Consider the following 26,395-nt stretch of genomic DNA (forward strand, 5'->3'; position numbering starts at 1 on the left):
GGCCCCGTCCTTGGACAAATAATCCCCATGGAGAAATTACTGCCCAATCATCAAGGGTGAAGAAATACAAAGAAGGTAGTAGCACCAGGGGTTTTATCCTTTTACAGCAACAATACCACCTTCATTCCAAAAGCCATGGAACAGTAGACAGGGCGACCCCTGTGGTACAGCTGGACTGGATTAAACATTTTAAATCAAAATTGTGATGGAAAGATAAAGATGACAAACACAACTGTAGGCTTTCATAAACTTTTCCTTCACTTGCAGCAGCTCTGAAATTGGCAGTTCTCTTTCATTTGCCTGAGTAATGAATTCATTTGGCCTGACAAATTACTGCCTGCTCAGAACACTTTTCCCTTCATCCCAGCACAAACTGGAGAAAGGAAGGAGAAGTGGCACTACCTGCATTTAGAGGCTGATGATATGTTTAAAGATGAGAGGGACTGGTGAATAAAGTTGTGATTAGGATATGGCATAAGAATAAAGCTGGCAATGAAAGGGCACAGTCACGCAAATTCCAAGAGAGAGAATCTGGGAAATTGGCCTGGGACTAAAACTAAACCATTTACCGGTAAAGAAATTGGATGGTGAGCCAGGAGCAGAGAGGAACTGTGACCGGCTGGACATGGAGACTTGTTTTTAGAAGTGAACATTAAGGCAAAAAGTTAGAAAGAGGACACTCCCTTCCTGCACCCCAAATGTTTGAGAACACAGTCTCACATTACCATCTGCCCTGCAGTAGAGGGGAAGTTATCACTCATCTCTTCCCCTCCACACTTGTTTCCACACCCATCACTCCTCTCTCAATCAGCTCGATCCTCCTTAATCACATCAAAGCACCTTTTCAAGACCACAGTTTGAAATTGTCTAAGTAAAAATGCTCCCTAAACCCAGCTCCTCTCTAATACGTAAATTTAGGCCTACAGTCTTTGGAATGGATGGGAATAAGGGAAGAGTAAACTGGAAAATGCAGGTAGTGGCACTGGGAGCAAGAAGTAAAGAAGAAGGTGGGAATCTCAAGGTGCATTTCAACCTGATGATTTATAATCTGGTGTTACATCCGAAACTGATATACAAGTTCCAGTCTGAAGAATCGCTTGGAATTTATCTGATCTACTTTTTGAAACAAAAGGACTTCCATTTCTTTAAATAAATCCACCCTCTGCTGTACAGCCTGGGCCTTAAAATCAGAATTCTGTCGTTAATCTCTGGCTTTGGGTTTTTTCTTCTTCTTTTGGTGAAGGTAGCACCATTGTTTTGGGGAAGACAAATAAACTACCTATGAAATCTTTAATTTACTTATGAAATCATACACCAAACTGGTAAGTACCATAACAAATACTGGTCTCCAGACCAGACTTGAAGTACTCAACAAGTAAACCCTGGGTTTGCTTTGAGCGAGGAGGGTGACTGAGATGATGTTCCAGCTGGAAGAACAGTGAAGTTGTACAGTTAGAGGCAATATCATATACATAGACACATGCATAGAGACTGCGAGCCTCCAGGCAACTTGAATTTTGGCACTTCCTAACTTTAAGTACTTGGATTTGCACCTTAATAACATTCTTTTAACATTGTGTGTGTATAATGCACTCATAGATCGCTCAGCCAAGACATAATTGATTTAATCAACCACATTTGTGAATTATTTGTGATGCTTACCCGAGTTTGCTAAGTTGCAGCCCTGCCCAATAAAAATTAAAGCAGATGCCTCTGTGAAGCCCAGAGAAACAAGCTGATAATGTAAAAGGAACAGACTGAACTGTAACAGAAGTGTGACAAAAAATATTTTGTTCTTTGCTACTGTATATGTAGCCAAAACTACAACACTACAGATCTGCCAGTCCAAATGGCAAAACCATCATTTTGAATTTTAAAAAAAAAATTAGCTTTAAAAGAAACTTGAATTGTAAACCCTATGTATTATGAGGCTTTTACATAAGAACAAGGAAAAATATGTAGATCAGGTGACTTTGTAAAGAAAAAACCCCAACTATTCTACACATAATCGTAAGGCAGCATTTTTGTAGGAGAATCATTGAAATTCTTCAGCTGTTGAAAGAGGCTAGATTTGATTCCTAAAAAAACTAGGTATTTTCTTAATCCAAAAGACTTATTTTTATCACCAAATATTTTAAAACATTTTGTTATTAATACTATAAAAATTAAAATTAGAAATAAACAGTGTTTCTCTAACTTAATGAAGAAAAGGCCCAAGTAAGAACAGCGAATTCTGTGCATTTAGAATTATTAACAGTGGTAGCCTCAAATGCATCACATTTGTTCTATATACAAATTTCATCCCCTTAATGAAGAACTGTTTATCTAGCAGTACTTATTTCCACTTGGTAGACTGGAAATTCCCTTAGAGAATTTGCTGTATCACCAATTAAGGTCTAATTGCCAGAAAGTTGCTCTCAGTAGAGTATGTTTTCCCTTTCTCCAAACATCATCCTGTTTCTACCAATGACACTCACACAAAAATTAGAATTCCTCTTCCTTCCAAATAGGAATCAAAATTCCTATCTGCAAAACTGATCTAGGTTTTTGCAGTTTTGCTTTGCCTTCAGAGAGCTGATTTCTGCTCTTTTCTACATGGACCTTTTGCAAAACATACGGTTTCCTAGTCTCATTTTCCAACTGGAAACTGGAGAAAACATCTCTGTTCACAAAGTAATTAGGTCTGTGGAGTATTTAGACTCTGTGTTAATAATGCTCATAGAAATGAGGTTTACCATGTGTTTTCTTTAATATCAATGCCATCTTCAGCAGTTACTGGCCCTGACCACTTCACATCTCAGGTTACTGTTTTCCCCACTACATTTGGTTTTAAAAATTAAGTCTAAATTGTAGGTACAAAGTCATTCCGGTGAAATTTGAAGCCCTAGAAAGGGAAAGGAGATTTTTATTTGTTTCTTAAATCACAGGAGCTGTCTACTTTGTAGTCTTACATATGTCGTTAGAATGAAAATTAGTAACTCAAAGGTGCATTGCCATCCGGTATTATCAATTCAAAAAGATGAGCAACTGCACAGACAGACTTGTACATGCAGATCCTCCACTAATGTTTCTTAAAAAATAGTTCCACAGATGTAAGTTTTAATCCTTCATTAGCAATCATGACATTTCATTTTCTGTATTATGCCACAAGTTCATTCCACTTCACACTGTCTGATGTAGCGTTCCTAAAGCTGGAAGGGAGAAAAGCAGACTGAAAACAAAGGAGGACAAATCTTTCCAAGACTTGACTATCTTGCCATCTACTCTGCTGGAGATTTTCTTGGCTTTTGAAAAGCTGCATGTCATAATCTGTAAGCGCTTTGCTTAGAAGAAAGAACTTTGGAAAAAGGTGATCAGGAAAGAGTGATTTCATAAATGAGTACCGAAGCTCTGTGGAAAGAGCAGAAAATTTGAAATAGAAGGTGAGAGGTGAATGCAGACCTGATTTCATATTCCTTCATTCTATGCAGCAAGAGGAGAGTTGTGAACTCTTTCTGTAATATCTGTAATTTCGATACTTGGGTTTTCCTTGGCTCTGGAGTTTAATCCTGGGTTTTATTCAAAATTGTCTTTGGAAAGATAGTGACTAAGAAGTAATTGCTTTCATTAGAAACAGAAAGAAGAAACTATAGTAAATTCTTTTCATAACAGGAGGTGGGGAATTAAGAACAATGACAATCTCCAATCTCTGACCTTTGGGGTCAGTACATCAGCAGACAGCGGTACAGTGATCTTCTCCCTCCTTCTGGGAGGTGTGAGTGGTATGTAATGTCCATATTCTCATTTTATTGGACATGGACATGTTTTAAAAGATTAACAACAAGACTCAGCAAACAGCTGGTGCCATTTTTCTATGCCTTCATGCTCGCACCTGTATACACATTTGATGTAGAAATTAATGAGCTTGGGGCTTAGAGATACTTTTAAGGAACATTCTACTGATTAAGGACTTTGTTTTGTATTTAGGCATACCAGCATGAAAGCTTCAGTAAACAGATTGATATTCAAAAGTGCCTCTATGTCTACAAGTCAAGTACCTCCATCACTCCTTTATTTCACTTCTACTTCTTTTAATAGCCCCTGTAAAAACAGTTAAAACAATTTTAAATGTTTTAAATTGCATTTCACATTTTCCTCCTATTGTAGCCTTGTCCTCCTACAGGACCTCCTTTCCTGGTTCTCCTCAGGACCAGGAAAATGGCTGTAGATCTTACCTCTGAATAAGAGATTTTAAAACATTACCACCCCCTGTTTGAGCCTAACAAAACATGTCTTTCCTGCCGTGTTCGTTTCATTCTTACCTCAGCAAAAGGGACACGGTTGAGATTGTTCAGCATGAAACTGAACAGCTTTGACAGATGTCCCAATTTACAGATTTTTCTTTAAGGAAACCAACCAAATGCTTAATTTTAAAAACCATCTTCTGTAGACTGGCACATATATACACTCAAATGCTCAACTCTATTCTCACTGCAACGTGCAGCAATGTGCGTCACTTCCTGCACTCCCAGCCCGTTTTCCCTTGGCAACTGTGCCCCTCATCTTCAACTATGGGAGGAGAGCCTCAACAGAGGGTTCCTAAGATGACTGAGCAGCACCTTGTTAAATGAAAAAATTGTGTTTTCTGCATACAAGACACATGTAAGACATACATGTATTTGTCTGTACTGGGGGAAAGTGTTTAACATGTTTAGAGCACGTTGCATTGACATAACAAACAGACTGAATTCCCTCATACATCATGTGATATCTGCCATTTAGGGAAGGTTTGTGATCTCTCTCCCAGATTTGCAGCTCTGTCCCACAACATGAAACAAAAAGGAAAAAGGAAAGAAATCCATTCCTTACATAACCACCTGCCTTTTCACCTTGGATTTTTATCAAGAGTGCCTCAAATTTTCAGTTGCCATGAACTAAAGGTCCCAGTCTAAAAAAAGTAATGCCCTATTTTTATGCACTTATTTATGCACACACACGCTAAATGTGAATTTCTGAAGAGACTGCAAGATCAAGTCAAAAACATATATAGTGACATGCATATATATATATGAAAGTCATATATAGATAGAGAGCAGAAAGTGTGTATGTTGATGCTTTACTTGTGAGTACACAACACTGTAATTACCCCATAATGAAATTAAACAAAATTAGGAGAGTCAGTGCAATGGTCTACCTGAGACAGAACGAGATCTTGCAATTAAGTGGGAGTTCAGAGTGTTGTGGACTCAGCACTCAGTAACTGATGAGTGAAAAATAAAACATCACTTCCTAATGCCCAATTAAGGCAACGCAGCAGCAACATTAAAAGGTTGAGGACAGCAGCGAGTATGAATGGATGGACTAAATCTTATATTACTTTCATGAACGAAACATGTTTTCGTTCATGTTTCTGTACCACCAGCTGGAACAGGAGCACCCCTTTAAAGAATCACAGGCTGAACATATATTTAAAAAATAAAAATCAGAAAAACCCAAACTGATCCTATAGCTGTATCAGTTCCTGTAAATAGCAAAACATAATTTATTTATTTTTAACTAACTGCTTGGAAAGAGTAATTAGCAGGATACAATTAGGCAACAACTGAGAAATACTTAAAATCAATCCAGAGACTTCCTGTTTATGATTATTACCCATAAGATTGTATAAAAAGACTGTAGAAAGGAAGCTGGCACCCTATTTAGCCAAAGAGCAAAATATATATCATATTTTAACAAAAACAAAAAAGAAACTAGAGTAGAGCACATATTTTAAATACAGCCACAGCAGTTTATGTTAAGGGTCCTTTGAAATACACTGTGCTTATTTATTTACAGAGCTTTCATCATTATATCTCTAGATGCACTGCGAAATGAGAAAACCCACTAATTTTTGTTTAAAGCTGAACTAAAACTCCACTGCAATCACAGAAGGCAAAACCAAACATATATACACAGATGAGAGAAAGAAAGAAAGACTGATTTCAAGAATAACTGACCTGTAAAGAAAGACTATGCTTGCATAGGAGGTTCGAATAAATTCTACTAAAGATGTTAAATTACTAAAAAATCTATTTGCTTCGATCTGATACAACAAAAAACTCATGAAAAACAAGATTTTGGGCTGGACCAAACACCTTGAAAGGGTTACAGTCTATCCTGAGCTACTGGCCTACCAATGGAACTATTACAGCTGTGCAGAAAAAAATACATAAATATTAACATTTTAATTGGCTGACGCACTGGGGGAACTAGTGGATACAGCCCTCTCAAACCCACTCTATTTACAGAGATGAAAAAGAACAGCATGCAAACAGTAAAAGGAGATAAACCACTTTAACAACCCTACAGAATGGCAGCAGCAATCTTCTAGCAAAAAGGGATTAATTAGCAACAAAGGGAAATGGCCATTCGCCTTAAATTATCAGTTCTTCCCATGGCCATTATTCACTAGGAAAATCTTTGTACCTTCATAGCCATTATCTAAATACCTAGGCTATGACTATGCAGTGTACAAAGCAACTGAAAGCTTTTGAAGATAGCTGAAATCCCAGATGAAGCACATTTGTTCCATGGAGCCATTTGTTGTGAGCACACCCCAATCTGACAAATGCATTTGACATGACAGAAGAACATGCCAACAGACTGACATAAAAAAATACAAAATAATAACGCTTATTTTCCTGATGAAAGAATCCTGTCAGTGCTCCTTTCCCAAACTCTTTCTTCTCCCTCTCATGGGATGCATTTCATGTTATGTGCACGTCATGCACAAATTTGAACTTTGGATTTAAACCCCTGCTTTACTTGCATTTGAATTACGTAAATATCAAACCCAAGCCCTGTGAAATCCAAAACAGAGAGCATCTAGTCCTCGTTTAGGATAAAACAGGCTTGTCTTCTTCCTGTTACACATTTTGAATGGGTGAGTGCAGGGCACGTCTGGTATTTAAAGTCTGCTGCTGTTATATTGCTACAGGGTGCTCTGCAACTTGTCTCATTCCTGCCTCCAATTTTCTCTTGTACAACTTTCACTTCTCGGCGTCATTAATATTCATTTGGTAAATTGATGTCAAGTTGCTATTACGACAGTGCAAAACCTCTTTTCTTTTTTTTTTTTTTTTGCTAGAGATTTAACTATCAGAAGATGGCTGGACATGGTGAGAAATGTACCTAAGACATAGCCGTGAGAATAAAAACTTATAAATAAGAATAAAAACCTGGCTAAGGGGAGGGATGTCAAGGTATTTGTGTCAGCTGTTCCTTCCTGACACTACTGACCAGATAATCACTGGATTTTTTAGCTCATTAGCTCACAATTAATTGACAAATAAACAGGGTGGCTTGCAAACAGCAGTTGAGACATTTGAAGTGACACAACTCCAGGATAAAAGTCAGTCTGGGGTAATTTCTTTCGGGAGACAACACTTTTTTTTGTCACTATTATAACGTAACATAGATATAAAAGCAGAAAATCCCACATTCAAAATGGAGTCTCTGCAATGAAGTCCAGAGAAACCCAGCTCCCTGCTGTGACCATGAACACAAGTTCCCCATGCCGTAAGAATTACTTAAAACTGTGCCTACAAACCGTATCTTGGCAGGATGGACAGGTAGGTCTGGTCTACATTTAAGATATGCTAAAATATTTATAGCTATATGGGAATTAATTTTTTTCCATGCTTGCAAAAGCCCTAGAAAAAAAAATAGTCACACTGGCCAAAAAAAAGAGAGATGGAGAGAAACAGAAAAGCCGACAGATCTTCTGCGTCAACCAACTTAAACCAGGTCCAAACAATGCTTCCAAGAGTAACTTGCCCTCTCTCTGAGTTTGTAAAGACAAAATTACCAGTTTTACGTACAGAGCTGAAAGAAACTATGCTTGTAATAGGACACACTAAAAGATGATGTCTCCTTCCCAAATTCTAGCATAGGCAACAAAATCTTATGGGGGAAAAAATCCAAAATTAAAAATACCATCAAGTTAAGGTCAAAGAAATCAAGCCAATGCAGAAATCAGCATGCAACAAGAACGTGATTACAGTCAGCAAATCAAGTACAGGAAAAATGAACCATGAGGAAAACAACTGAATACTAGGTGGGAACAGCAGGGTGCAATACCCAAAAAAACCCCTCACACTACCCAAAGCCATAAGGGAAGACAAACCTCAGCTCTTGCTCACTTTGATTGAACATAGTACATAAAATCACGTTTTCACTCCTTGACATAAATGTAAAAGAGTGTAAAGAAAAAAGATTGCCATGCAAAATAGGGCACTTCGATTTCTCAAGTCAAAATTTCATGACATATTTTAAAAGAGCTTACTTTTTCTTAAAATACCAACTGTTTTTCTTCACTCCCTCCAAATGCAGGTAATTTTCTTAAAACTTTTCACCTTTGCACTGTTGAACATAATGGGATGAATAATAGATAATGCACAAATAAGTCATAATGCTCCATGCAAGTTATTAGCAGTCAGATGCTGAATGCGTGATAAATCTAGACCTGAAAGTGAAATATGCCTCCTAATTAAAAATCAATTATTAAAAACAGTAAAGAATGAAAAAGAAAAAAGGCTCACTCACCAAACTCATAATGAAATCCTGGAAACTTCAGAGTTATTTGAAAAGCAGAAAGAAACCTTCAACATCTATATTTAACTAAAGTATCCATTGTGGGTTTCTTGATTTTATGATTAAACAGTTCTGTGAAAAATTGTTTCTGGTATCTTTTGCGCTTTAATCTCTTCATTCCAAATAGTCATGAAAATGAACAGATGGCATTTAAATGGGGAATGCAAGAACAAACCATTACTCTGGCTCTGGGAAATCAAAGCACAGGGATGCCCTGATGTGGCTCTGAGGTGACGCAGGGATGATCAGCAGCCACCCAAAACCACCAGTCCCTGAAATTGCAAGTAAGTGCACGATGTTCACCCACAATGTTGTCCATTGGGTTTCTTAGCAGGTCTCTTCCAGAAAATGGTTTGAACACCCAGAGAAAGTAATTTGCAAACATTAGATCAGGATGTGCAAATAACTATTTCCAATTAATTTGGTTTTCGTTCTGGAAAGATTTCAAACACAGAACAGCTCAAAAGAAGCTCAAAATCACAACACCTGTTGCATGAGCTTGGACAAGCAGAAATTTCCAGTTTTCATTTTCTGTAAAACTAAGACATGTATTCATACCTGCAGCAGTGACACAAGAGATTAAATTAACGAGCACTACCAAGGAGATCTGAATCCCATTATTGGACAACTACACTGGTATTATGCATTATCATAAATATTCAGCATTTGCAATCAAAAGAAGGCTTTGGTGTTTACGTATATAATAAAGTTTTAATAATTCACTATCAATATTTCACACCGAATGCCACTGTCACTTCCTTCTGGATAAAATGAAAAATACACCCAGAATTTAAAATCCACAACCATTCCACTGGGAAGGAAAAAATTCCTTCTACAGAGAAATGCATGTGGTGAGTAGCAAGTTACTTTTCCAAAAGCCAGGGGCCCCGGGCTCCATCTGCCTGTGGCAGGCGGGTGGCTGGCCAGGGCTGCCTCCATCTTGTGTACCCCTGAGCAGGTACACAGACCCCACACACCTTCCCCTTCTCCAAAACATGCACCCCGTGGTGCCTGCCAAAAAGGTAGAGCATTTCATTGGCAATGAAATTCTCAGGATTTTTCTTCAGAAACCTTGGAACCCCCAAGTGAACGTGCTCTGAGGACATCAGCTGCCCTACCCATGGGCAGCTGATGGTACCTCCACAAGTACAGCCCCTCAGCCACGAGCAGTCACCCTCTAAAGCCATAAAAGTGTCAGATTTGGTATTTTACATGTACCACAAGCAAGAGGGTACATTGCTATTCTTCAACCAGAGATTAAAGGATGTGGGATTGGGGTTCTGGCCATGGGGGCTGCAGCAGCCCTTGCCTGAAGGATCCCACTGCATGCCCAAACTCAACCGGCCACAGCAGCTTCCCCACAGCCCTGAAGACACTGATTTTTAAAATGGCAGTAAAAGCCCCAAAGGATGTCAGGGCAGGAGGAGGGAGGGAGGGAGGGAACAAAGGAGGAAAAGAGGGAGGGAAGGAGAAGAGGAAGAGAAGGGGCAGCAGCACCAGCCCCTGGGGCTGCCATCACCTCAGCCTGCCATGAGGGGAGAGAACATATTTTGAATTGCCACTTTTAACATATAAAATACAGGCAAAATCCCAACTTGACCCACAGCATGGGCTCATCCCATCTGCTGCAGAGGGAGAGCCACATTATCAAGGGCCACACTGAACAGACATCAACTTCTGAAGTACAGTACAGCTGAATAAATAACACGGAAAGTTAATAGCCAAATCCTTTCAGCAGCAGCAGTGCTCTGGGAACCTGATTGGAATTTGAACATTGGCATTGATTTATATTTTTTTTTCGATGTTACCAGCTGGGAGCAAGTGCTGGAGAGGAGGTACAGGAACAGCTCTGCAGAACAGGAACAGCTAGTGAAGGATTACCTCCTACAGGATTATCTTTTAAACAAAGAAAAATTTGGTATACTGCAAACAACTAACTCAAATCAAAAGAAACAGATTAATCCAACAGGATTAACAGGTAAGGCTGCCCTGTACTTTAATGTCCAGACACACAGCTGAGGAACATGAATGGTTTTATTTAGATGATTTTATTTAGTTGTCAAGCACCTTTTCATAGTCCAAAATAAGAGCTGCCTGTTTGGTTAAAACAAAAGCTGTGTCAACTTATCCTGCAGCCTCACGAGCAACAGAGATCTCCTGTCTTTTTACAGAGCCCTTTCCTTTATCCTTACATATGTAAGCTCTGATCATTGAGTTCTTTTAACTCCCGCCAGGAAGGAAGATTAGTTGCTGCCTGTACTGCTCCTGCACTGTGAAATTTCCAGAACTGAGCTCTTTTACTTCCCTCTGGGTGGCAGGGGAAGTCACTGCAAACTGAGATCAAGCTCTTTATGGGTTCGTCTTTCCTGAATTGTTACCACTCATGTAGATTTTATGGCCACGGTACTACAGTAATACCAAAAGTAAAACAGCATCACTACATACTAAAATAAAACAGCATCCATGTACTTGGAAGCAATACAAGGATACATACTTGAGCATCCCTGCCTTACCAGCAGACATGTTATTAGCGCCTCTGACCTAAGACTTGTATTGAAATCTACTTGACTATTCTGGCAAACAGAATAAGGTAAACAATCAAGTTTAAAACTTAAAAATATTTTTTTTTAAAAAGGACAAAGATAAAGCCCCACTCATTTGCTAAAATTACTTTTTACTGTATTTTAATATTTCAACATTTCTTTTAAGATTGTTTATTAATTATACATTTGAGATTCCCCTGGGGTAAATTAAAAAGCCTAAATACTTAAAAACACAACACAACCTAAGGCAGTTCAGTTCCTTTATGTTTTAGTCAGGACATTTACATGTCAGCCCCTACTCTGACCCAGAGCTGAAACTGAATTCAGCAGCAGTCGCAAACCTTTCCTCTTGATGATACGAAAGATTATCGACTTTGGTGAACTGTCCCATCTAATAAATTTATATTTCCAACTTTTGAACTTACCACTTATTCTTTTATAACCAACTAACCTCTGCATTGGTCCAGCACATACTTCATGTATATTTAAGAATGAATTAAGCATTAAGCAAAGACTCACCTCCTCCACCTCCAAGAAGGCTGGAATTAGCTGCAAGAAAAACAAAAAGGGAATTGTGAGCATTGAGCTTCCTAAACATACATGGAACCAAAACAGAAGATGTGTCACAAGAGATTTTCTATTGTTTCAGTAACTTTACTACTCTTCTCTTACCCAAAAACATTAAGCGCAAAAACAATCACTTATTGTAAATTGCAATCACAATCTTTACCTTTGCAATATCTTTGAAAATGCAAGCTAATAAATAAAACAATAATACAATTACTAAAGCTAATGCATTGAATAGGTCATGAAATTACAATCTTGCATTTATATAAACCCTATACCATTGTGCTTACCAAATTAATTTAAAATTTTCATAGCAGAGAAACTTGAATAGACTTGGATGCAACTTCTGATTATCTCTCCTTGTTTTCTATGCCATAGGACTGTTGGGGATGACGATGAGAATTCCTGGCCCCATTGATGTAAAAGGGTTTGTGCAATTGAGCTGGGATTTCCCTCAGCAGGCTTAATTGACTCAGCACTGTAACCATCCCGCTACCCAGGCCAAAACGTGATAAATCACTTATGGAAAGCAATTTCCAGAGCACGGTGATACAAGATGGTCCTTCAAATTAAGCTGGCACAATTGGAGCCATGCCAAATATTTTCCTTTCACTGCCTAGGCAGAAACAGAAGGAGTGCCTAAGCTTCTAAACCTCTCCTTTAGATGTGCGGGAAACAAATCCTTGTTGTATCAGAATACAGATAAAACAAAGAGCATAAAAGAGAGCCACAGGTATTTCTGTTTCCTGACGAGTGAAGAACAGATACCTCAAACCATGCCCCGCTCCCGGACAAGGGTATATAGCAAGATACACAGAATTAATTTGGTATTTTCTCTATGTTATTGTTTACATGATTTTTCCTCTGCTTCCTCAACAGAAGTCTGTAAACAGCAAATTCCCTACTGTTGGGGTTTTTTCTTTGCTTTCCTCAGACTTTCAGATAAAATTGACAATTATCTTTGTTTTCTCCTTCATCAGATATTCTACAAACACCTTTGACTTAATATCCATTTTCAGCTCAAACATTTGCAGCCAGCTTTCCCTGGCACTGCAGTAAAACTGCCTTCATCAGAAAGCCAGATTTTCCATCAAAGTACCACTGGCAAGATCCGTGATTTTTAAAAGTACCTCTACATTACTCAACAAGTACCTCTACATTACTAAAAATGCAATGTTCTTTAAGGAAAAAAATGCAGCTTTATATCCAGCATAGCTGACCATATCAAATCAAAGCAAACAAATTAACTAAGTCAGTTACTCATCCTAGAATTAGATGTCCTACAGTCACTGAGGAATCATCAAAACCAAGACCTAGAGAGATGTCCTCATGCATTTTTCTCATCCAAGTCTGGTTGTAGTACCCTGGAACATTAGATGAAAGAAAATGGGGCAAAAAATCCTTTTTTCTGAAGCAAAGTAATTTGGAGCCATTTTCAAAGAAGTGCTTGTTTGGAGACACAGAAGGGTTGGAGCAACAGGCACAAAATGGAAAACTTTAAAAAACAACAACACAATTATCTATATGTGATAAACATCTCCTGGCTATCACCTCTAAAGTGCCAGCAGGGAACAAATACTGCCATGCATATATTCCCTTTGACAAAGATATCATGATTTTAATAATAAATGTGTGCAGACATGTTGCAAAGAATGTCAGTCTTGCTATATCTACCTATTCTTGCCCTGACTGAAATTCACTATTAAACAAAGAAACAAATCAAAACCAGCCTCACATATTTTTACAGTTGCTTCCAAAGACCTCCTGTAACAGGTAGCATCACTTTCCCTGCTGTAAAAAGTACTTATCTGATATAGAAATCAGTAGAGCTCTTATCAGAAGGAACTAAAAGGAACAAAGTGTCATCTACTGCCACGAGTCTGCTATTCCAGCTTATTTTTTTGGCACTGAAGAATACACCTACAATTAAACTATTCTAATCCTTACATGAGTCACGTTCTAGGATTTCAGTTACTATGTTTGAGAGACTTGAGACACACAGCTAAAACCTATTACCAAAGTTTCCACTGCTAAAAAAGTTTCTTCGGATACCCAGCCAACATCCCCATTGCAAACTTTCATTCAATGGCTTCTCAGAGAATTATGTTTCTCTCATTAAGTTTTCCTGACAATGTTCATCTTTCCAATACTTTCCAAAAACTTCTTAATAACATATAATATAAGTCAGCACCACACACTTCTCTATAGAAACAGTAAAAACAGTTCAAATGGATTTTTGGCTGCAACGCATCTATTACAGCTATTGAAAATGCAGTAATAATTCACAGGCACTCTTTTTAAAAAAATTTTGCTTGCATAATATAAGGAAAATCAAACCATTTTCCTGCGATTCCAGGAAAGAACAAGACTGATTTATATTTAGTTTCTTTTCTAGAAAGACAATGTGTCAAAAAGCAAGAACTTTTATTTTCAGATTTTTCAGACTCCCCTGCAAGGTTCAATAAAACACACGTCTCTTTCCATATTTGGGAAAGTCTTACCACTACAGAAGTAACTTGTCACTTAGCACCTAATGAATAGTCTCCCACCCAGAGGTCAGCACAGCCCCATGGCTGCAATCACATCATATTGTGTTGGAGCAAGCACGGCCTCTCTTCTCAGTCCCTCTGTGTTTATCTGCAGCTGCTGTCCATCAGTGCTCCCAAACCAACAAGTCTTGGAAAACACTTTGGAAGCCACTCCTGGTGTAGAGGTTCAACTATGGGTAGCTGTATGAGCAACCAGCAGAAGATCCCAGGAATTTCTGAACCTCCAGACTTGACACAGTCCGAATTGCCCCACAGGTTACAGCACTGCAACTCCTCTCACGCAGGGCATGCCCAGCCTTAGGTAGAACACCTTACACCATGTGCCCGGAGAAGCTGTGGATGTCCCATCCCTGGCAGTGTTCCAGGCTGGGCTGGATGGGGCTCTGAGCAACCTGATCTAGTGGAAGGTGTCCCTCCGCATGGCAGGACAGCTGGAATGGGATGATCTTTAAGGCCCCTTCCAAGCCAGAGCACTCTATAATTCTATGATTTTATGACTGCAGATTGTAAATCCATCTTGACTAACCCCTTGTCCTTATTTCTCATCTCCAGAAGTGCACAAGATTCTCAAGTCATAGGAAACCTGGGGTGGGAGGAAACAGGAAGACTCAATTGCTACCAAATTACTAAGGCAAAGAACAATTAAAGAAAGCAAACAAGAGTAACAGGGGCTCCAAAAAAACGTGAGGTAAAAGCTTCTTGCACCTCATTTCATTCCCCATATCACCCTTTCAAACTGACCTGCCCAACCTCTCTGAAATTGCCTCCTTAAAAACTACAGTCCACAATAGATTCCTGGGCATTAACTCTGAAAATCTACTCACAATACAAACTTGAAATATTATTTTAATATATACACAGAGCGGTCAGGCAGCCAGCAGACTACGGACTGCCGTGCCAGACTGAAATACAACACACATTGATAGAGCCCCATCCAAAACATCACTGGTGACAGCCCTCAAGAGGCAGCAGAGATGAGAGTTCATCTAATTTTAAATATTTTTGCCTACACCAGTAACATAGGCTTTAACAACAACAAAAGCACCGTATCTGGGGACCAGTTCCAGTTCCTGTGGTGTCCTTTAAGTAGTGGCTTCACAGTGACACAAAGCACAGCACTAAAGATGCTGTGCATCACCACTATTTTAAAAGGAGACTTGAATGCTGCATTTTGAGAGACAGATCTCATCTTCACAGTCTGTCTCAGTACAGTGAACAGAAATACATCTAGAAACGATAAGATGGCTTTCAGCCCTTTAGCTCTGGGTTTCTTTTTAATAGGGACATTAGAACCATTAGCAGAAAAAGTGTTTCTACAACATTCAGGCTCATCTCTAAGAAAAAATCCACTCTAAAAATATCACTTCAATGAAAGAATAGTATCTAATCACTGAGGATAATGATTTAGCCCTTAATGAGATGTTTATGGCCCCAGATTCAACCAGAAAATTCAGTATTTCAAATTACTTAAAACCTCAATAGACTAGATATATATGCTTTTTAACAGCACGAGGACAGCCCTGCTAAAGAAACCCAGTGAACACTGGTCTGCTGTACCCCAAGAATTCAACTCTTGCTTTAAGAAACAAAATTCTTTTCAAAAAACTAGTGTGGGGAGAGAAGGGAAAAGAAAAAGAAAAAGAAAAAGAAAAAGAAAAAGAAAAAGAAAAAGAAAAAGAAAAAGAAAAAAAAAAAGAAAAAGAAAAAGACCTGGAAGGAAAGAATTTAAAGTAAGCTTAGTTGCTCATTATGGAATACCCACAATGAAAGCTCAGGTTACTAAAATGTAACATGTACATGTTACATGTAAAACGTACAAATTTTAATAATGAATGTACCAGCACATTTGACAAGTAAGAACTGGACATGAATGTTTTAAATCTCAGCCTCTTTAATGAGTTATGTTGTATCGCTTTCCAACACTTTTTTGACTGAATAAGCAGACCAGAAACTCTGGTGTGGTATTAACATTTTCCTCACTGTTCTCTTTACATCAACATTCTTTCCAAACAGTAAGGTTATTTGAAATTTTGAGGAAAGCAACTGAATGCTGAAGAAGTTCACCTCAAATGAAACTGAAATTCTTCCTGCGCTGCTAGCCAGAACATGCAAAAAGGGAAGAAGGATGTATGTATAGGTTGGTTAAACAGGCATTTGCAGGCAAAAAATTGTTTTTTCTGCTGTCAATTCTGAGGAATTTAGAGAACAGGAAAGATGTGAATAGCAATTTTTGCAATGTCTCTGGAGATAACACACTTTTAGCTTTGTTAAAAACATAGCTGAATAACTCTGGTTACTTTTTGTTGGCATATACTCATCTGACAATTTAAGAACATGAATTCTTCTGGGAGCATGTCTTTGTCAAGTATTAATGGCACTAGTAACTTAAATTGACATCTATGTCATGCACCCATGCATCTGTCAGTATAATAAAAATATACTTTTAAAAGATTAGTTGATATTGTCTGACTTTGGCAGCAGATGTTTGAGATTATTTTGATGTAAAAAAGATTGAATATTTTTGTCAATACTTTCTAATTGTGAAATTTATTCAAGGAGACATCTTTATAACTGGCAGTATTGTAAGATGCAAGACATTCTATTGCCTCAGACACCATCTTTATTCATCAATAAAACATCATAAGAGGCAGCTGGTGAGCAGAGTAACAGTAATTTATGGAATGGGAAGCAACATTTCTTCTATGTGTTTTGTGAGACAGCCTTACCTGTCACTGCATTTTGTTTCATCTTCTCTCAAGAAACCAGAGAGAACAAAGAGGAGTGAGATAACAACTGTACCTTGTACATTCAAAAATTTTACCATGAGATGTGTCTGGATGCCTTAAAGTAAAAAGCTTTAGGCTTAAAGATCATGAAGTCATTTTGCAGCAGGTATAGTAAATAAAACACAGTCACCACTCTATTTAAAATGCTTCCTTGCATACAAAGCCACAGCAATTGGGAGAGGTAAAATAACATTGTAACAACAGACTGGGCCAGATTGGCAAAGTTATGTCAGTGACTAATGATGCAAAGCTAAGTCTACTGGAAATCAGAAAACCACCAGGCCTACAAAATAAGATTGACTTAAACCACTTATGTAACCGTACCCCAGAAACAGCTCCAGAATATGGATGGAACAACTGACAAAGGATTTCTACAAACAAGTTGCTCTTCTCCAGGTTTGCTTACCTTTAACGTGTGATCAAAAGCACATCATGCTCTCAATACAGACTCAAAAGACTTCAGCTTCATGTACCAAAAAAATCTCTTCTGCCCATAAAACCCTTCTGTAAAAAGAAGCAAACATCTACCCAGTCTCATTTTATTCTTAATAGAGAGTACCAACTTCAAGCACTCTTTCTAAAAAGCCAAGATCTCTAGAAGCACGACCGAACAATTCAGCTCATGAATTTTCCATCACCTTTGTTTTAGCAAAATAGATGATGTGGGATGCTACAGAAGGGATTGAGTTTTCCATGTCTTACCTGTTTTTCAGATACTGAAACTGCATAGTACAAGTTTGTCCCATTTTAAAGATTAAAAAAAAACTAATGGAAGGCTTTGTGGATTAGAAGCACAGGCTCTGTATTTGGAACCAATAAAATAGCTTTGTGGCTCACTTGTTACAACCTGTGATATTCTCTTCCCCACTCACAAATTCTGTACAGAGAACAGATTTTTTAAACTAAGTTTTGCTATCTTTGCAAATAAAGTAGTCATTGTCTCTAATTTCAAGCTTGTAAAGGGTATGTCAGAGGTAGATTAAGGGGAAAAAAAAAATAATCAGCATTCTAGTAAGTACTCCCGAGTTGATCCTGTCAAGGAAATTGCCTTCACAACATTTTGAATTCAATAAGGAAACAGTAACTGCCATAAGGTCTCAGTTATTTTTCTTCTTCTAATACATTACCAACTCAATATATGGTGTGCATTTATGCAAGAAGGTTATTTTTAAAAGTTATATATTACATCCATTAAGCTTAATCAGTCATATGCAAAGCATCTCTGAAATCTGATATGAAGAGTAAAAGAAAACCCACCAAATGCACCAAACCAACATAGGCAAGGCAGCAGTCAGCAGCATGGGACAGAAATGAGCACATAGCTATCAGGATGACATTTTCAACTTGGCCTAATCGGAGGCATAACTTCAAAGCAGAGGCAGCAAAATGACAGGTTTTTTTACCACAGAGTGAAATACAGTAATTGCTTTAATGCAGGGTGAAAGAAAATTAACAGAAATTGAAGTTGACTAACACATCCTGAGAAAAATCCATGAGAAAAGGTGTTTGGCCCAGAGTACTTCCTAAATGCTGCTGTATAAACTTCCATATGTACTCAAGTTTAGGCTCCAGCTTTAAAAGAAGCCTAAACTTTGCAGCAGCCTGAAGACTCCACCAAAATTGCTTCTTGGTGGGCAAGTCAGACAACCACAACAAAAAATGTAACTTAAAAGAATATCCCAAAACCCAAATGAACTTGTTTTTAAGAATGGTCCCAAACGGAATTCCACAAAACACTCCCAGGTGAAATTTTTGCAAAAACAGCAGTTCACACTTTCCTACCAATGAAATTCATACTCTTCATACCCACCCAGCGATATAATTTCAGCTAGACAGGACCATCTATTTGGAATCAAAATAAAGAAAGTGATGCAAAAGGAGAATGGTTCCTGCCAGCGCCTCAAGAAGGACAGTTAGAAGAGCCTGTTTGATGAGGCTGACGTCATCCTTGGGAGGGAGGAGACGACAGACTTGTTGAATCAGAACCTGCAGTTTGAAGGGAAGGAGTCAGAAAAGGCTGAAAGTGGCTGGTCAGCACAGAAGGATCCATGGCCATGTTTTGTGTGAGCCCCTTTGCAGAATCCATGCTCATTTTCCACCTTCCTCTCATTTCAGCAAACATCAGAAAAGCGTGAACCAGGAATAATTTCATTCTAAAACACAGGGTGATAAAATGTCACACACACTACCAGATAAAGGGAAAGAGATTAATTAAGATTTCATCCATTTTGTGCATCAATTTGTGGTTTGCTCAGCCACTTAAAAGTTGCCTTCTAGATCATGAAGGTATTTAACAATCTAGCTGAGCTGAAATGTAAAGCAACAGGAACTTCTTTCAGCACAGAATAATGAGGGCAAAAATATTCAGGTCTACTAGAGCCCATTCTTCATCACACAGTTTAGGCCATTTGTGTGGTTTGTAAATGTAACATTAAAGGGAATCAGAGTGCTGCACTATATAATTAATCCATTTAAGTAGAATCATCATCAATATTTAAAAGCCTATGCAAAATAAAGTAAGACATGGTCCAAGGTTCTAACAGCCCAATTAGAAAAACAATTTTGGTAGTAATTATTCCAAAATAATTACTGAAATTCATATAACTCATGCATCTTTCCAGTATCCCAAAGGAACTAGAATATGTTATCTGGAAAACAGGAATAAAAAAAATCAGAGTGAAGTTCTTCAAGCTTTCTTTGCTTTTGTCTTTTCAAAATTACAGCCAGCTCTGAACCTCCCAAAGTCTACCTCTATCTTATGAGCTTTTTCTTCTACTTTTAAATTTAAAACTTTGGCATGGCACTCGTGGTGTAGCTAATCACTAGGTTTCATTTCAATATTTTGCTACAAAATAACTGCCTAATATTTGACTTCTGTAAGGAAAATGTCAGATTACAAAAAGCTGTAATAAAGCAAGTTACCTTCTGAAAATGAAAACAAAGTTAAAAGGCAAGAAAAACTAAAGTATTTCAGTTCTGAAACATTAATATTCAACATTCAGGCTTCAAAACAATAAAAAACCCACTAATTTCTTATGAAATCAAAGACCACTGCTGAAAAGAAGCTACCTGGGGCATTGTCCTGCCATTTTTCCACAGGGTAACCAGCAGGAAGAGTTTCCCTGTGGTGCAGGTACATCCCACACTGCTCCTGCATTACTCACAGGCAAACCAAGCAAGGGCAGTCATGGCTCCAGCTGCAGGGCGACCTCAGCGGGTGTACTTTCAAGCAAAAGTAGCACATGTCCACACCACTGTTTTTTCTTAGGCTATTAACACTCATGAACAATTCCGTTTAAAGACAAGAAGAAGAAAAAAAGGCACACCTGATGTCCTACAAAACAAAAACGGCCCGGGTGTTTTGGTTTGGTTTTTTTCAGCTACACAGACAAGACTTCACTTGCAACTTTTGCCTCCAAGTTAGAAGAAGGCAAGGTGTTATTGCACTGTTTTTGCAAGAGCGGCCTGCAAGGAAGATTTTGACAATGAATTACAAGCTCCTGCAAGCAACTAGCGCAGACTTGTAGGAGCTGAAGAGCCTGCAAAGCACTGAAGTCAACTTTAAAATGTGTCCAACTGGGTGAGTGTAACATGCTCTGTATATGATCATGTTGCATCACCTCTCTAATGATCCTTTCTTTATATAGCGTGAAATTAGAAGCAGCTCCCACTGTGGTCAGTGGGAGCCACATTACAGAAGAAACAGAGAATTTGGTTATGTATTTTAAAGTCAGGGGGGTGTTTTCAAACATAGGCCCAAAGTGTTCCTATAGGGCTTAATATTTGTATAACAACAGTCATGTATTCCTTTGTAAGGGAAAGTGGAACTTAATAACCTCAGTATTTTCAGTCTAACCGGGAATAATGCATTACGGTAGAATATGGACTGGACATCATACACTGCCCCTAAGAATATTGTCCCAAATACTTCTGTATCCTGCTGTCAAGTACACTATCTATACTTTATCTTAACTGTCTGTTTCAAAAAGTTATAGCCTAAAAAAAATCTGGAGAAGACCACAAAAGACAGTAAGCATAAAGTGTAGCCATCAACTTACTGTATCAGAGACATCAGAAATTGCCCCTTTTATGATAAAAGTAAGTCAGCTTAGTCAGATCGATCATCCTCTCCATTTTACTACTCCTGGAACGTACAGTCCACGACACATCTTAAAATGGAGAAACATAAACTAAATTTGAAAAAAATACAGTAAAAAAGTACTGTTAGCTTACCATTTTCACATTCCCCGAAAACTTTAAAAACTCTATTCAGGAACTTTAAAGAAAAGGAAGATCACAAATAATCAAAAGGATGGGAAGGCCTGTAGATATCTTCAAAGGCATGACAGAGCCAAGAGCCCAGACGAAATCCCTGGCAATGACAGATTTTAGATTGTGTGGGACAATTCTTTGTTCCTGTCATCTTGTGGAGAGTTTCTAATCTTTCCTAGCTGCAGATGCTCACGGTTCGTGATTTATCTCAACAACCATCAGATCAAGCTGTGCTGTGTGGCTACTTCCCCACCAAACAGTGCCCTGCACCCCACTTCCCTGGCCATCACCTGTGTACCTGCTCCTTGGGCTCCCCATGGCTGTCTGAGAAATAAAGCAAGGAGTCTATCTGTTACAGTCTTAAGATTCCTCTTTAACACTAAGATTACAGGCAAAGGAGATTAAAGCTATTATCCAAAATTTTGCAGTAAACAGGCAATGTTGTTAAAAGGTTGTGCATTTGAGCAGGTAATATCTGGCAGAAGCAGCATTAAGGCTTTGATGAAAAATTTACTGAGGTTATGCTGGACAAGGAGCTTTCATTTTCTGTGAAGCACAGCAGGAGGGCAGGATGTCGCACTGTCAACGCTGATAATGCCGTACAGAAAGAAAAATAATCATCAAGTTGCAACACCTAATCAGTAACTTCATCATATAGGCACCAGTGGGTCATCCTTAGAATTTCACGTCCTTGCTTCCTGCTAATTCCACTGATCAATTTAGATATGGAAATGTTGCACGTATCAAGCAGGACTCATGCTACCTTGTTAGGTAGGGCTATTCCCAGTTAGGCAACATATTTCCACAGTCTAGAGGAGACAAGATTTTTGGATGGAGAACACATGTGGAAAACCGATTTCCCTACACAGCCAGTGATGACAGGCAGGCACTGTCCAGTGGCAATGTGGGACATCTGTGTTCTGTGAACCCAAGACAGATGATGAGAATTCACCCTCTGGTGGGAAAGATGCTTGTGGTTAATTTACCACCATCACCACAAGCACTTCCACCACAAATCCTTTCAGCCATAACTGCTACCCAAAACCACAAGAACTGCTCATACTTGCTATTTCTGCTACTATTTTTTTTTCATTGCTCCTAGTCACAGTTTGCCCAATGATTCAAGAGTAATATCAGCACGTAAAACAAATAAGTGAACACGTTTGCCCCTTTGCCTGGGCCACAACTCAATCACAAGTTATTTTGTATAGTCTAGAAAATATTCTCACTGAGAATTTCAATAAAAAGGACTGTGGCTCCTGAATCACAGCTTAGGACTGAGAACAAGAAAGAAAAATCCTACAAACAATTTCTACAGATAAATAAACCAAAGATAAACTGGGGAAAGCTGATTAATCACTTCAAAGTATACTGCTCCTTTTTTGTGCTCTTACTGAGCATTTTTAAAGTGTTGCTTAAATAAGGACTTCTATGCTTTTGATTTACCAATCTTTCTGTAAGGCAAAAAGGGAGACAAACACATGTAGCTCAAATACCCTGCTGGGATGAACATTGGTTCAAAAACCACGCTGGTCCAAGCTGAATCATTTTTCTCCAAAATGCTGCAATATATGCAGTCCATCTAGAGCAACTTTCTAATGCCTTGTTGTCAAATGAGATGATATTTTAATGAGTTGTTTTTCCTTCTATACTTTACCTCGAGGAAAAATTAAGATCATAAGAAGCTCCAAGCTTTCACATAGACCTTTTGAATCCAGGATTACTACGTAACTCCCAGTGGTCTATTCCACATCTAGGAAATACAAACAAGGATGCTATAATCTAATCTGTGCAGAGCAAACACTTCATTTCACTATTCTAATACTGCTAGAGTGATTTATGAGGCAGCTGAGTAATTCTGAAAAATGTACTAAGAAAACAAAGACAAAATTAGGCAAAGTACAAATGTTGTTTATACGAACACTGAGACCAGTAATGTCAAAGGATATTACAGGCATCCTATGCCATACACAAGCACATCTGTGAGGCAGGTAAAGTATGTTTTTATAGCTGTTCAGAAAAGAAAAAGATTAATCATCTTTTAAAGCTCTATATAAAATTACTTTTCTAGTGGCAATTAATAGAGAGAGGCCCCAGAACACCAGTCACATGCTCTAATCATCAGGGGGAAATAAATTATATGACAATAACCTCCCCCAAGCTTTAGTGAATACGGAAAATTCTGTTTTCTCTTGAAGAGCAGCCACATCAATGACACATTCTATACACACATTAGCAAAGAGATGGCTTGGTGGAGCTAGAGAAGATCTACTGTCCCTGAAGCATCAGGTAGGGAGATTGCAGTCCAAATCCCACATGACTAAATACCCTGCATAAGTTTATGGTCATTACTTGCAGGAAAAGATGTCCTGTTAATTTATCTCACATAATGCTGATATCATGCCTACCAATATCTATAAAACCCACCTATGGTCCCAAAATGTTACCAGAACATGTTAGAGGCAGCAAAACCCACAGTGATCTGGCTGGAATAAGGGACTGCACTGGAGCACAGCTCTTTTCTTCCCCCAAAGTCTCAGGCAGTCTTTTCTTTATACTTCAAACAAATTAAATCTACTGCAATTAATGATTATAAGTTTTTCGTTCAATCAGGCCATACTCCTCTAGGAAATTAACTTAGCTATTAAAAGCCTAAAGGCTGGAAAGGAACCTAGTTAGATGAGTTTTACCTCCTCTGTATTGCCTGTGTAATCAAATGCAGTTTCCCCACCAGTTTAATTCTAATCAGTTTAATTACTGAAAATTACAATAAAAAAAAAAACAAAACAACAAACCCTTACTTCTTACACCAGAACAAAGAAGAAAAGCTACATGTGGTAGCAGAAGAGAACTGGGTGACAACACTTTGATACTGCACATGAGGAAGAGGAAATGACCAAAAATAAAGACAAATTCAATATTCCTTAGACAACGGCTATCAGACTGAGGAGGTGGAAATAGCAAGCTACAAGCCAAGAATAAAACTCAGCACAGACTACTTCCGAGGTGTGAAGTTGGGGGGAGAGTTTATTTCTTCAATATTTCAACACCTTGACTACTCAGGACGTGTGTAGATCCACTGAGTCTTAATCTGTGTTTCCTACTCAGTCTTTTGGCCCAATATAAAAGTCTTTTTGCTGTAATATAAAAATAGTGAGATGAAAGGTGTTTTAAGCAAGTCTTTTAGACACACATGGCACTACACAGATATATTTAGAGAGAAAGTACATTTCCTTCACTTGATTTCCACAGCAAAAATATTTCTTACTGTTACGAAACTCCCTGTTTTAAAAGAAATTATTTCATGGTATGTTTCTCTTGCCTCTTGCCACAAGAAAACCTCCATGCCGATCAGAGCAATGAAAGGCAATATAATGCCTTTATTTCTTTTAAAATACCCAAAACATAAAACAAATCCATTCTTACATTGTATCTATTTTCCATTTCTCATTTCTCCTCTTCGTCCATAATGGCTTTGCTGTCTACTTCACAATTCTAAGGACCTCAATCAAGGCCATTTTAAATCTTCTCCATCCAGATGGCTAATCCCAGTAATCTCATTTAAACTGCTAGTTTACATTCTACTAATACTGCACAGCCATCTGATCTGTGCAAGGAAGGGGTAGGAGCAGGCTGGTGACTCTTACTAGAAGACATTGCAATCCCTGCACAAGCAGAACTGTCATAAATCAAGGATAGGTAGCAGGAGAGATAGCGGCATTTAAAAGTCTAAAAAGATTGGAACAAGTTCTTTTATCTTTGCTGAATTCACAAGTCAGCCAGCCCTGCATTTTGTAATGTGCACTGCAGAAAAGAGAAATTTTGTCTCACCACAAAAACTGTAGTCCTCCAGAAAGGAAACTTGTTAAATCCAAGGCAAGTTTTTAACTAATTGTGTGCACAATCTTTTAATTATGGAGACTGGGAGGAGCCAGAGGGTAGAGAGAATACCACAGAAGTATTCATAAGCATCCTGGAATATGCACAGAAACATGGAAAGGGGAACTATATAGACCTTACTAACAGGCAAACCATGCATTTTCTTAAGAGAAGTATGTCACGTTTCTTATAGAAAGGCCATTTTGCTGCAAGACAACACACGTGCTTTTCACAAAGTCCCCTTCTGTGCCAAGATGTCTGTAGCCATGAAGTCTTTAGAAAGTCCCTTAGCTTGTAAAGAGCTGCAGAAGGCAGCAGTATCTCTCTGAGCAAACACACATCAAGCCTTTGTCTGAGTCTACAGGGCTCTCCTGGAGGGACTATTTAATCAAGGTCGAGATAGGAACTCCTAGGGTGGAGAAGCCTCATACTTATGTTAAATTCAAGTCACTCATTCACCACTTTTGTTCAAAAATATCTGGCCTTGAGCATTTTAAAGGCTGTAATGGGATCAAGCATATCTAAAAGAACAATAAATCTCAAAGTTCAAAACAAGTTCTAGACTTGGTAAGATGTCTGCATATATCCTGACGCAATCACAGTTGTTTTATCCCAATCAATTAAGAGGGTATTTTATAAAACCCTTTCCCAAGTTTTTCCTAGACTTTCTTCTCTTAGAAGATAGGGAAAGCTGCAGAGAAGTACTTTGAAATTCCTGAAAGTTCTGACTTTTGAAGCACTAAGTAAACCTGCAATGACTAAAATGGGGAAAGAACTTCAATATTCCAGAAGCATGGATCTATTAGCAGTAACTCCTTACTAGTTGATGGCTTTCTTTTCTGCTCCATTCACAATAAAATTTGGTTTTCCTCTGCAAGATCAGCAGTTAGAAAACAGAGGAAGAAGAGAGGAACAGAGGAGAAATAAAAAGCAAACAAAAACATACATGAAAAAAACCAAAATAAAAAAAACCCCAAAGAAACAAACAAAAAACCAACCTGAAACCACACAAAAAAACCCAGCCAAGAAACAACCACAAGAAAGCACATAAAGGCAAGAACATAAGATTTGCAAAAACTCTGTCTCTTTTTTACCCCCAGAAGATACACCAATGTAGCTATACTTTAAATTCACATTATGCATTTTAAGTACACCTTTATGAGGCTTTTTTAAATAACTATGTTTATAA

General features: G+C 38.2%; 1 protein-coding gene across 8 annotated transcripts in view; it reads right to left on the reverse strand.

The window, feature by feature from the left end:
- Positions 1 to 26,395, reverse strand: part of MACROD2 (mono-ADP ribosylhydrolase 2) — an 882,739-nt gene that overhangs the window by 681,794 nt on the left and 174,550 nt on the right. For 6 of the 8 annotated variants that reach the window (XM_032103642.1, XM_032103644.1, XM_032103643.1 and 3 more), the window contains exon 4: positions 11,673 to 11,702. The exons of 1 other annotated variant lie outside the window; for it this stretch is intronic. In XM_032103642.1, coding sequence (XP_031959533.1) covers positions 11,673 to 11,702 — 30 coding nt within the window. Of the gene's footprint in view, positions 1 to 11,672; positions 11,703 to 20,124; positions 20,317 to 26,395 lie in introns of those variants that run through there. One more of the 8 variants, XM_032103645.1, reaches the window with a different exon arrangement.

This window comes from Corvus moneduloides, chromosome 3, assembly GCF_009650955.1.
Source record: "Corvus moneduloides isolate bCorMon1 chromosome 3, bCorMon1.pri, whole genome shotgun sequence".
Lineage (NCBI taxonomy): Eukaryota > Metazoa > Chordata > Aves > Passeriformes > Corvidae > Corvus > Corvus moneduloides.